Source organism: Lampetra planeri, chromosome 31, assembly GCF_965212315.1.
Source record: "Lampetra planeri chromosome 31, kcLamPlan1.2.h2, whole genome shotgun sequence".
Classification (NCBI taxonomy): domain Eukaryota; kingdom Metazoa; phylum Chordata; class Hyperoartia; order Petromyzontiformes; family Petromyzontidae; genus Lampetra; species Lampetra planeri.
Genome location: NC_136137.1, coordinates 7,410,930 through 7,424,050, shown reverse-complemented (window position 1 = coordinate 7,424,050; position 13,121 = coordinate 7,410,930). Strand labels below are relative to the sequence as shown.

At 53.1% G+C, this 13,121-nt stretch overlaps 1 protein-coding gene across 15 annotated transcripts in view; it reads left to right on the top strand.

Annotated features, from left to right (window-relative positions):
- LOC144729166 (histone-lysine N-methyltransferase 2C-like) overlaps nt 1-13,121 on the top strand; it is a 161,118-nt gene that overhangs the window by 95,838 nt on the left and 52,159 nt on the right. For all 15 annotated transcript variants that reach the window (XM_078609174.1, XM_078609183.1, XM_078609184.1 and 12 more), the window contains 11 exons: nt 1,239-1,429; nt 2,570-2,772; nt 3,887-5,073; nt 5,731-5,856; nt 7,147-7,251; nt 8,401-8,505; nt 8,971-9,152; nt 10,005-10,169; nt 10,713-10,822; nt 12,324-12,383; nt 12,790-13,008. In XM_078609174.1, coding sequence (XP_078465300.1) covers nt 1,239-1,429; nt 2,570-2,772; nt 3,887-5,073; nt 5,731-5,856; nt 7,147-7,251; nt 8,401-8,505; nt 8,971-9,152; nt 10,005-10,169; nt 10,713-10,822; nt 12,324-12,383; nt 12,790-13,008 — 2,653 coding nt within the window. The remainder of the gene's footprint in view (nt 1-1,238; nt 1,430-2,569; nt 2,773-3,886; nt 5,074-5,730; nt 5,857-7,146; nt 7,252-8,400; nt 8,506-8,970; nt 9,153-10,004; nt 10,170-10,712; nt 10,823-12,323; nt 12,384-12,789; nt 13,009-13,121) is intronic.

Genomic DNA, 13,121 nt, shown 5'->3' with positions numbered 1-13,121 from the left:
TTGCCCCCCCCCCCCCCGCTTTGATTTAAAATGTGATTATTGTACCGCTATGTAACGTTCCATTCTTATTGTGTACACAACGTTCGGGCTTGGCGCATGTGAATGGAACGCACATTGATGTCATGCACATGGCATCTGTTAATCAGTAATTTATTCACCGAATCAGTCATTGGCTTGGGTCTGAGCCAACACATGGCAAAGTGCGGCCTCCCACATGCAAGACTGTATTACTGCCATCCTTTATCGCCAGAAATTGTAACTCATTATGACCAAATCAGTTCATGTAAGATTAATTTAAAACACTGTTGGTAATTATGATTGTGGTACAATAAGACCAGACAAAACAAGCACACACCTGTGAGCTCATACACTAATGTATGACCTGCATGTCTTAATTTTTTGCAGGTCTTTACATGTACAGTATATGCATGTGTGTGTGTGTTTCTTCTTTATACTTGTATGTGACTGTGGGTGGGTGGAGAGTGGTGGTTAGCGTGCTGCGCTACGAACCCAGAATCCTGAGTTCGATGGCTATCGGCAGTGTCAAGTGATATCTGAACCGGCCCTGGCCACACTACTTTCTCTCGTGCCATGCCAGCCTCAGTAGGTGCTCACCGAGAGCACTTTCTTCCAACAGCCTATGTAGGTTACATGGGATGGCCTTTTAAGCATGTGCCGGAGGCCCTAAAGGGGCAGGCATTCATAATCCCGTTTGATAACTCCAGGGAATTAAAACCACCGCCTTGTGGGAGTGGGATGTTTGTCCATTAAGTGTGTCTAGCCTGGCATAAGCACCATACGAACATCGCTGCCATGGAATCGCAAAGGGCAGCTGTTCTTGTTGTGTGTGTGCATGCGTGAGAAGCGGTAGTGTAACGGTGAGCGCACTGCGCTACGAACTTGGCGACCCGCGTTCGATTCCCTCTCACGGCCAAGACCAATGACAGTTATCTGAATCGTTTCTGGGCCTCTCCTCGGTCGACTCACCCTCAAATGATCACCTGGTACGGTATGTAAAACATCGCCACTCGGAAGACAAAGGCGGTAGGGCGTGGTATTGGCCACCCCCACCCCCTCGTGTGCCATACCGGCCTTCATAGGTGCTCGCTAACAGAACTTGCCCGAAGAGTCTGTTCAGGCTATGAAGGGGATCTTTATCTTCGTGTTTCTCTCTGGTGCTCGTATACACATGCCCGTGTGTGCCCGTGTGTGCCCGTTTGCCCCGTGCGCGCTCGCAGCACTGCCGGTCGTGCAGCGACTGCGGCTCGCGCTCGGCAGGCGTGGAGCCCGGCTCGCGCTGGCACCGCGACTACTCCCTGTGCGAGCGCTGCCACCAGCAGCGCGCGAGCGGGCGCGCCTGTCCCGTGTGCGGAAGGGCGCACGGCCGCCGCCCCGCGTCCACGCTCCTTGCGTGCCAACGCTGCAGCAGGTGAGGTCCGAGTTGGGCATCGCGCCGGCGCTGCCGGTTCGCTCCGCGCCGCTGGATATCTGTCGGTGGCGCGGCAGTCTACTCCGCACCCTGCGACGTCGATGCGTTGTACCCACTGTTAATTTAGTCGGTGCTCTGGTCTCGGCTTAGTTGTCCTTCCTCCTCACCTTCTAATCTAGCACGGTTGGCTATGTATGGTGGGAAATAATTTCAACGTACGTACAAAGGAAAAGAAATGGCTCTATTGACATGAGATGGTGAGGTGCTTTGAAAATGCTGGGGCATTTGGGAGCAATAAATGGAAAAATTATCGTGATTTTTTTTTTTCTGTCTGGCTAGTTAATGACAACCTGTGGAATTTTAGTCTGCAAATTGGCTTTGTTTATTAAAATAAATGCTGACTAATGTAGCCAAATTAGTTTGTTAATAACCAAACTCAATATACGCAAAAGTGACTAAAATTCCACAGGTTGTCATCGAGTAGACAGACTATGAAGGCCAAAACGACGACTAAATTAAAACCGGTTGCATCGTACCACAACACTCCATACCACAACACTCCATACCACGACACATCATACCACGACCTGCTACCGAACGCCGTTCCTCTGCACCACGTGACGGTCAATGTCACACCATGGCATGTTGCAGTACACCACGATGATGCAGTGACACTGAGATGATGCCACGGCACGTTGACACGTCGCACTTGGGAGGCGCTGCCCTCTACCGTGTGGACCGGTGGTCACTTGAAAGAGATCTCCGGAGGGGAAGCTCTGTGATATATTTTTCTTTGGACCATTCTCCAACATGGAGTTGCTCTCACTGCGAGAGAGATGATGGATATCTCGTCCTTTGACACCGATAGCACCATCAAGATTTAAATTTAAAGAAATACAAATTATACGGCAGCTGTTATTGTGTGTCCTTGCAGGTGCATTTATTCATTGGCTCGCATGGCTGTGTGCACGTGCGTGGTGTTTTCGCGTGCGTTTGCTCAGCACCGACGATTGTGCAGCCGACTACGGCTCATGCTCGCCGCTCCCCTGTGTGCCAAGAGCTGGTCGCCCGTCCGCGGTGTGAATTCTTAAACTCGAACTTGACGGACTGACGGATGGACGGACCTGCTTGTCGTTCTAGAATGGTGCACGCCGAGTGCGAGGAGTCCGGCGTGCGGACCGGGCTCGACTGCCGCGACTACCTGTGCCCGCTGTGCCGGCCCCGCTCGCTGGCGCAGAGGGAGCGGCCGAGGAGGCTACCGCCCCCGCCCGGCACGGCTCCCGGCGGCAGAGACGTCGTCCCCTTGAAGTCGCCACCAATGGCGGCTTTGGCCGCGACGGCAGGTGTGGTGGCCCCCGCTGGGACACGCTCGCGGCCATTCACGCACACCCGCTGCCCCTCCCATCTAAATGCATGCACCGCTCGACTGTCGGACGACAAAGCGGCTCGGGAATTTTCTCCCGTCTTCTAATTATATACTCCGATTAGCATGGTTGGCTGCGTACAGTGCAAAAGAAGTTCAGCATACATATAACCTTTGCTCAGTTCAAGAGACGAGTTAGCTCTGTACCTGTTGCTTCTTTGAGAGTACCGTTTGTTGCTGCCCGCTTTACATTGCTCCTCCTGTGCTCAGCAACAAGAAGCCGCCACGTACACCGTCGTCTTTCACAGCTGATAAGACTGGCAATACGCACACACACACACCCAGGGTCGCACAAATAGCCACACAGTCACTTCGACACGCAAAGACTGGATCCTCTGTTTAGCCTACATAGGCTGGTTGGGCAAGTTCTGTTAGTGAGCACCTATTAGGGATGACGCGCCTCTCAAGGGGATGGGTGTCTCCAGCACGAAGCTTTTATCTTCCTAGTGCCGATGTGTGTACTCTTTATCAATTTAAGGCTAAGTCAACCCTAGGGGATGCTGAAGGCTGGTTCACATATCTCTTATTGCTGATAGGCAGCAGTGGTAGGGAATCAAACTCAGGTCGCCAAATTTGTAACGCAGTGTCGAAGGCCTGCTTGGCAGAAGGTCACATGACAAACCCAGATGTAACGGGTTAATTGACCGAGGTGACTGGCAGATGCACCACCTGTGCTACCCACTGTGACAAGTTGGCACGTACATATCCCACGCACGTGTGTTCTCTTGCACAACAAAGTCATGCTCACGGCACCACACACGTTGATCCAAGGATCCGCTGTTCTTATTTGAACCTTTTTTTTTATTGTCCCGAGTTCTTATTATTGTCCCGAGATCAAATTTAGCTAACTTGTACAGTCAACACACAGGTTATTTTTCAAGACAAGTTTGGTGATTTCAGTCTGGTTAATTTAGAAAAAAAAAATGTTATCCCAGAGAAATCTGATGAGCTATGGTCAATCCAGATATCGCTACCTTCTGCGCGCGCCAGCTTTAGATGTCTCTCCTGATCAACGAGTTTTGTTTTTTTTGCAGACCCAGGCTCCAGGATCGCGTCGGGCTCTGGCAGCAGGGAGACAGACGCTGCCCGGCCGCCCTCGTTACGCCTGCCGCCCCGGCACCGCGACCCCGAGCGCCCGGCGCTCCCTCATCCCCCTCACGGGCCGAGCCTCGCCGAGCGGCACCGCCATCCGCCCGTCGGCCCCTCCGCCGCGGGCAGCGACGCGGACCGTCAACGCGACCGCCACCCGGTGCGCCGGCCATTCGGGCCGCCGATGCCGGGCCTGCCTCACGGCGCCACCGCCGGCGCTGCCGCGCTCCACAAAGCCAGGCTGGACGGTCGGGAGGATCGCCCGCCGGGGCTGGGCCTCAACTTCACGGGGCCTCGGAGGCCGCGCGAACTTCCCCGCGACAAGATGAAGTCGTACGTGAAGCTGGAGCCCACGGGGCGACCGCCACCGCCGGTGGGGGGCATGGCGAGGCCGCACGGCACCCCCCACGGGCACGGTGAACTCGCGTCGCGACCGCCGCACTCCGGGCCCTTCGGTCCCGGCGCCGCGAGGCCGCCCAAGGTGGTTCCCCCGCACGGGCACGTACCGGGCGGGGCGAGGCACGAGCCCGCCGCGAGCGCCGGCGCCGCCCTCGCCTTCAAGTACCACCCCCGTGAGATGGGTCGGCCCATACGACCGCCGGGCCCGCTCCCGCCTAACGCGCCCTCCGTTTCCGGCGCCGAGCGGCACAGGCCCAGGGAGGCGCCGAGTGCCAGCGGCGTCGGCGCAGAGCAGCCGACGCAGAGGCACGGGGTGCCGCGTCCTGTCGACAGGGGTGTCGCCGGAACGCCGGGGCAGGCTGCCGGATCGAATCCCCAGGCACTGGGCAAGATCGCGGCGCCGGGCTCAACCGCCGGCACCGTGACGATGTCACGTCCCGCCGGTGCTGCTCCCGCGCAGTCCTTCCCGACGTCAGGCGAGCGGACAGCGCTGTCAGTTGTGCCGGTCAGGGAACGACTGGTGCCTGCCATTGGCGGCGGCGGCAGTGGTGGTGGCTGTGGCAGCAGCGGAGGGAGCGGCGGCAACATTGGTGGAGCCCATAAGTTTTCGGCGTACTCCATGGCGTGCTGCTCGGGGACCTCGCAGTCGGTAATGCCGCGAATCGGCATGGGGAAGCCGGCGATCTTCAGGCAACGCTTCTCCACTGGCCGCTCACGCATCCGGCACCTGCAGGTGACTGTGCCAGCCTAGCGGTGGGCGGAATGCTGCCACCGCAATTGCTTGGTTGATTGGTTTGTGGGGCGGTTGTGGTAATGCAGGTGACTTGTGTGGTCTTAATTGTGGATAGCGTTAGCGCTATGGATTCCCGCTCACGGCCAACACCACTGATGATTATCTAATCCTGTCCTGGGCCTCCCCTAGTTCGACTCAGCCTCAAATGAGTACCTGGTGCGGTGTGTAAACATCGCCACTGGGGAGACAAAGGTGGTCGGGCGTGGTGCCAGCCACCTGTCCCCTCGTGTGCCGTGCCTGCCTTCATAGGTGCTCAATAACAACACTTGCCCCCACAGTCTTTTAAGGCTATGCAGGCGATCTTTGTATTTGATATCTTAATTACAGCGATAGAGCCCAACACTGAAGCGTTCCCAGCTTGTTGCAGAGGTTCACGATTCAAATCCTGCGACACAGTGGAGGTCACCTGTGGTCAATTTGTCCAATTCAAAGAATTTCTCCAAAATGACTCAGTTGGGAGAGCACAGAGCAGTCATCACCGCTCGTTGCGACACAGCTGCAGGCTGTCGGTGAGACACGACGCCCTCGCGAGAGCCTTGCGCGACGGCCACGCATGCTCGCGATTTGACTTTGTGCCACGTTTCCTTGCACCCGCAGGGTCCCAGCGTCGGGTTCCGTGGGAGGAGGTTCCCGAGGGGGGGTCCCGGAGGACACCCCCAGAGTAGGGGCCGTGGGCGAGGGGGCAGCTACCGCTCCCCCACGGGCAGCATCACCACGTCCGGGGTGAGAACTCGGGTGTTTGTGAGCACTGGCTCCAGCTCTAGATTTTTGCTGCTTGCTTGCTTTGTCTGGGGGCGGGGGGTGAAGCAATGTTTTTGTAACTTGGGTAGATGAGGGAAGGTGGCCGGCTGCCTGGGGTGTTGTGGGGAGGGGTTCATAATAGCCGTGTCGCAGGCCGGCAAAAGCGCTGTGCGGGTAGGCACCTCAGAGATCTTGGCTTCTCGGGCCCAGACATTCACCTACCCGTAATTAAACTGGGTTCTCTCGTCTTTAGCAAGTGGCAATGGTTTCATCCTATAATCCTCATTGAAATTTACACAGAAAATCACTTCAAGTATTTGGTCCTTGGCTTTCTTTTGGCCAACTTCCGGCTCTGCGGTTTCACATTCATTAATTCATCGGGTGACTGACGCGTGGCGATCCGCCGGTGAGAGGAGGGCAAAGAGGCATCGCCACGAATTAGACCCAGTTTTGCTGGAGCCATAATGTAACGTCTTTATTAACTACGATGGCCTCATTCTTCAACGTCCATAACATCCGTCACCTTTTAACACGTAATTGCCCCATCAACTTTACGTGTCTTCCTCTGGTTCGCAATCGTGTGTGTTGCCGGCACTTTAAATCAAACGTGTTTTTTTTAGCTGGATTGTTTGGCCCAATGGCTTGTCTGTTCGGTTATTTATTTTATCGTGAAAGCGTCCTGGGATGCTCTGTGCTACGCGAACTCAAATTGCGTTACATTGGTAGGCATGGGCATTGATATGGTGAAACCCTGTGAGGTGGTGTTCCCATGTGAAAGCTGTTCAATTTTAAACCCGGCAGTCTTTTTTAAATGCTTTATATTAAGTTTGCTTGCTTGCTTAGGACCATGCAAATCTTTCGGTCGTTTTTTAACCCACTTCCCGTGATCCAATCGAGCTGATATTTTGCACACAGACTCGTTGTGCGTGACAATGCATTTTCGTCAAAAAAAATTTCAAAAATTTTACACTGTTTAGGGAAAAAAATGTAAATATTTAATTACCAATTTTTTTATGCTGCCAGACAATCATCTGACCCATAGGTGGCAGCCATCTCAAGCCAGAGGACGAGAGGACTCTAGCCGCCCCGATGCCACGCATATAAAGGATTTATAGTGAAAAACTTTGTTTTTACGGGTTTACTTGTTCCCCCTCCACGTTTGAATTGCGGTGCCATTCCATCAAATTTTTTTCGTGCCTTCTTACACGACTCACCGTTATGCTGTCTGCTGCCACCCGCGCGCGCGCTGCTGTTATTGTCTCTACGACCCAGGGCTTCACGCCCGAGGGCTCCATGAAGAAGGAGGAGCCGTCGGAGGACGCGATGCCTAACACGGTCGTTCTCTTCTCCACCAACGACAAGTACACGCTCAAGCAGGTACGGGGAACGCAGCCCCAGACTCGTAACAGCCGTGTCGGGAGGATCCGCGGGTCGCCTTGATCGGAGCCACCGAATTGTGATCCTGGGTTTATAATCTTCGAGTTTCAGAAACCTGGAATTAAACCAGGTTTTCTTCTGTTGAGATGGTCTCAGAGATGGTCACACGCACAACATTCAAGTGGCAGTGGTTCCACCTGCTGAAATGAGTGTGGGGGGGGGGCGATGTGGTTATCTATGTCAGTGGCTCTGAGAGAGAGCCGGTTGGTGAAATACCATGTACTGGCAGGAGAAGCCAGTCTAGTCGCAGGATGGAAACGTTCCACAAAGTTGTCTACAAAAAACTGGGGCAGCACCTGAGCAGTTAAGGGCAACACCTGTCCCCCTGATCGGAATTTGGACTCAAAAACTTCTCATTGTAGTTCAAGCTCCTTTGAAAAAAGTGCGTCCTGGCTGGATTAAAAAACGCCCATCATGTTTCAAACAAAAAAGCCATGCTGATTGTCTTTTTAAATAATTTGGTTTGTCATTGTTCTCAAGATGAACACGTCGATTGATTGACAGCAACAAGCACTCTTCACAAAGCATGAAGGGAGTGCATTGTAGTGTTTGCTGAGAGGGCCAATTGAAAGCAATTGTAAAAGTGTGCTTATATGCTTGAAAACTTTGGAAAAGTGCCATTTTTTGCCCGTACATGTGTGCGATAGTGCAGTCGTTGGCGCACTACGCTACAAACCCTGCGATGCGAGTTCCATTTCCATCCACGGCTAACATCAGCGGCGAATATCTGAAGTAGTCCTGGGCCTCTTATGTCGACTCGGCCATAATTTGTTTACGGTCGTGGAGACAAAGGTGGCAGTGTGTGGTCCTTGCCACATTCCCCCACCCCCTTTGTGCACCATGACAGCCTTAATAATAGGTGCTACTCGCTGACATTACTTGCCCTAACAGCCTGTTAAAGGCTGTAGGCAAACGTGTGCATGCGTGCTCCTGCGTATATTTCTGTGTGGTGTTGACCACAACACCCCCCCCCCCTTTCGTGTCGTCGTGCAGGACTCAATATGTGCTCGCTAGCCTCTCTTGCCTCACCAAGTCTGTTAAGGCTATACGAGCAACCTTGGTCTTTTGCTTTGGCTCGTATGCTTGCAGGATATGTGCGTCGTATGCGGCAGCTTTGGGCTCGGTGCCGAGGGACAGCTGCTCGCGTGCTCGCAGTGTGGGCAGTGTTACCACCCATACTGCGTTGGAACCAAGGTGAGAGGGGTCCGGAAATCTCCTGGTCGCGCTAAACTCGGACGGCAACAAACAGTGCCGCCATATCAGCGTTATCATCGATAATTGTGACTCGTTTGTCTTATTGAACAAGGTGAATGGTGTGTAAGCGCTTGGGGAAAAGGCTGTGGGAGGGAATTCCAGTGTCGAGCTCTGTAGGGGACAGAGCAGAAAGAGAAGTATGGTGACCTGCATTACGGTGGTGGTGGTGGTTGACGCGAAACAGTGTGATAGACCAAATCTTCGTCACGGGTGGAGGAATCAATGAGTGAGGTTGACGAGAACAGTAACTGTGGTAGCGGTGATAGAAGAGTGACAAGGAAGCGACTGACCGACTGTGAGCGAGTTATTGGAGTACATTTTAGCGAGCGCTGGATCATTCCACCTCACTGCGTTACGTTGAATTCTGCCACGAACGTTTCTCCCCTGTGCTTGCGCGCGCGTCAGATCACGCGCGTGGTGCTGAGCAAAGGCTGGCGTTGCTTGGAGTGCACGGTGTGCGAGTCTTGCGGACTCACATCGGACCCTGGGCGCCTGCTCCTGTGTGACGACTGCGACATCAGCTACCACATCTACTGCCTCGAACCGCCCCTGCACACAGTGCCCAAGGGCGGCTGGAAGTGCAAGTGGTGAGTTGAGTGTTCGACCGCTCGAAAGTGGCTTCGCTCCCGCCCCCCCCCCCCGTTTGCCTCTGGCTTGTGACTTCCATTACCCCTCTATCTGTCTCTCTCGGCAAAGTAATTGTCCACTACTCTTTGGTTCTTTCGGTAACGTCACGTAGGTATAACATATTTTTTTTATAATTTTGTTTTATTTTATTTTATACCTACGTGACTTTACCGAAAGAACCAAAGAGTATGGATCCCTGCAGTCACGAAAACTTCAAATCTAGATTTAATTGTCCACTGGTTTCTCCCCATGCGTCTTGAGATGCGGTGGCATCTAGGACGCCGCATTAATCCTTAAAAGCCGATTTGATTGTTGGTATTTTTTAGTCTGAAAGCTCATGGTGGTTCGTTGTCCACCAACACTAGCAGTACGTAATAAGCCTGCCCAACTGGACGTCTGTGAAAAAGTCAAAATAAAAATTCTGATAGGCCGTACCAGAACTGTAATCACACACATGAGTGTTTCCACAACCTGCGTAGCACTGCCCACTGTAGCATTGCCCATGAAGTTTCGCTCAATCCTATCCTGGGCCATCTCCACGTCCACTTCAAAGTCCCTTCACATCCTGTTTCAGCACTTCCAGCCATCTTCTTCTAGGCCTGCCTCTCAGCCTCTGCCCAGGGGTCAATCTCGCAAATAAGACCATCCCAGTGCATGTACGTATCTATGTATGTTCAACTTTTTTCCGCACCAATCGGAGGTTCTAATGTTTATGTTCGGAGCGTGTCAGTGACTACTACGAAAACCAGATTTAACACAAGTATTAAAATCTCGTATTTCATTCACTCGCTCACCGTGCGTGCATGCTGTAGGTGCGTGTGCTGCCTGCAGTGCGGGGCGTCGGAGCCAGGCTTCCGCTGCGAGTGGCAGAACAACCACACGCAGTGCGCTCCGTGCACCAGCCTCTCCACGTGCCCCGTGTGCGCTCAGGCGTACCGCGAGCAGCAGCTCATCGTTCAGTGCCGCCAGTGCGACAGGTATGTGCGCACACCTCCTTCACGCACTCTTCACATTACCCCCGGCTCTCCCAGGGGCCCTGAGGTGCTGCCCCGACTGCCCCCCCGGCTTTCCCTGGGGCTCATCGTCATCATTGTCATCGTTGTTGTTGTTGTCAATCCATGCCGTGCTGCCGTGTTGCGCTCTCTCTCGCTCCCATGAATAACAAAATGTTGACACATTCCGCCGCTGTGGCGCTGCTCTACGAAGGGAAACATGAGGGCCATTTACTTGTGCACCACTCTCAAAGCAATATAACAACAAATATCTGCCACTACCCTGCTACCCTGATTTTTTTTTACTCTAATGTAGTTTTTTTGCATAATAAAATTGCTCTTGTACCACGTGCCAGTTTCATTTTTAAACCATAATTATCAGCACTGGAGGTCATGTGAGAATTGGTTGATTGTAATCGATCCTCGTACTCACGAACGTCGCGCATTCGCGTTGCGTGTGATAACTTTGTTTGTCTCGCTGCCGCTGATCGCTGCTGCGGTTGCTGTTGCGATGGTGCCCGTTTGCAGGTGGATGCACGGCTCGTGCGAGGGGCTGCACTCGGAGGAGGACGTAGAGAAAGCAGCCGATGACGGCTTCGACTGCTCCTTGTGCCGCCAGCATCCCACGGCGTCACTCGGTACGGCGACGGTGCTTAACCTCCATTCCGGCGGTCGTAGCTGGCATAATTCCAGGTTTCTCTTCATTCTGTACTGTCGGGCCATTGCGTCCAGTGGCCCAGCAGTACAGGACGAGAGAGAGGCAAGTTAAAAAAATTTAATCAAGGTACAAAACATGCCCTCCCGCATGGCCTTTTACTTCCGATTCAGTTCATAATCAATTCAATCCCATTCAGAATCGATTCCGTTCCGATGATTTAAACGTACGGAATCGGAAGAAAAACTGAACGGGAAAGGGTTAATGTTTGCTAGCGATCACGCGCACACCCCACCATTCGTATTGTCGGTGCTGACTCTCGCCCCATGCTTTAATTTTATTGCTCACACTCGCCAGTATTCGTCACTGTAGGATGCAACCGGTTACTGGTTATTGGATAAATCTGGAAAAATCTGAAAATCCAACCCAGATTGCTGTTTCAGGTCGATCGGAAATAATGCTGTCACAGGAATTGATGTCGATATTGTGATGTCGCTTCTGTGGTGAAAAAATCTGTAAATCTGAAATACGACAATTTAAAATCGTAAACTCTTCCCGACTTATGATGTGCTTTCAGCGGTTGTCCCGAAGACCCACGCAAGCATTAATTTAGATATTTTTTCCGCATGCCTGCCAGCATCAAGCGTCATTTCCACCCGACTTTGGGCTTGCATAAACGCGAATGTCGCGCAATGCAGGTCGCTCGGAATAAATGTTGACTCCACAACAGAAAAAAAAACCTGGTGTTCATGCGACCGATTTAAATATTGCAGCGCCTGCAGCCCTCCGATTGGCTGCCGGTCTGCTGTTCCCCCCCCCCCACCCCGTGCTGGAGAATGTCCTTCCCGATTCTCTTCCATTCCATCCTCCTCTTAGTTTTCCCCATTACAGTCGTAGCCTCCAAACTCGTTTGCTTTGTCTCGCTGCTGCCACTGCCATGTCTTCCACTGTCTTCCTCCACTGCTGTTGCCTTCTCTCTCGGTATCCGCTGAATATTCGATGCCTCGTCATTGTTAACGTCCCATCCTTCCGGCTCATTGGCACCCAAAAGCAATTTTCTCCAACGCGAACACTTTGACACGGACACAATCCCGCTCGTGTGTTTGTCGCTGTAAAGAACGCGGCGTAAACCTGCCCATAATCCTTTAGCCCAATCAGATATTTTGGTGCTGCCTGTGATGTCTATTGTTTAATTGGTCCTTAAACATAGGCGACATTTGTACATTGCACACATTGAACCACGTGTACAGCCCTAAGTTATATCAACTGCTGGATGAGGGCTACCCCAATCCGTGCGAGCCCTGGCACTTCAGCACGCTGGGCAGTGCTTTGTTGGTCAAGGCGAGGAGAGTAGCCATTGCAAAAACGTACTACATTCGATTTTGCTTTCCTATATCTCAGCTGTCTCTTGTTTGGTGAAATTAAGGACATCAAACTGACTAGATCTTTACAAAGGCTGCTGTGTCGTTGTGTTACTACTGCAGGCAATGCTGTGAGCAAAGTTGAGGCGACTTCAGAGATTCTTCCCATTGCCACAGAACCAGGTACCCCGTGTGATAATAATGACAACGACAATCTCGATTATGTTGAAGAATAAAAATGCAGTGGCGGTGATCGTAATGATGTTGATCATGAAGATAAAAATGCAGTGGCGGTGATCGTAATGATGTTGGTCATGAAGAGAGGATAATGTGAATGATGGTGGCGGTAAAGGTCATAATAGTTAGTGTACATTTCCACACGTTGGTCAATCTAATTTCAGGATAAGGGCCTTCCGACATTTGCTGCATGTTTCTCTCTGTTCGCTCGTCCATTCATTCATCTTGACCACTCGTCCACTTTCACGTCTATCCATCCGCCTGTTCATGCAACCCCCTGCTCCGTCCGCCCGTATACGTACGTCAGTCCGTCTGACCCGCGCGTCAACTCCTGTGTCCGTCTGTCTCTCAGAGCCGGCGACGAGGCTGTACACGCAGGACGGCGTGTGCCTCACCGAATCTGGGCTGCACCAGCTGCAGCGGCTGGCGCTGGAGCCGTCTGCGCGTCGGCGGCGCGTGCGAGCCCGTCTGCGGCACGGGGCGGTGCCCGGGGGAGACTCGAGCGATCCCGGCAGCTCCGACATCACGAGCCCCCGCGATGCCGAGCGCAGCTCCGAGCAGCCCCGCCGTGGTCAGTGGCCTCGCTGGGTGGCATGGGGCGGGGAGGGCCCGGTGCAAGGGATGAATTAAATGGGGGGGTTCCGGGGTTCCCCCCCCCCCCCCCACTGTTCGATCCGCTGTACC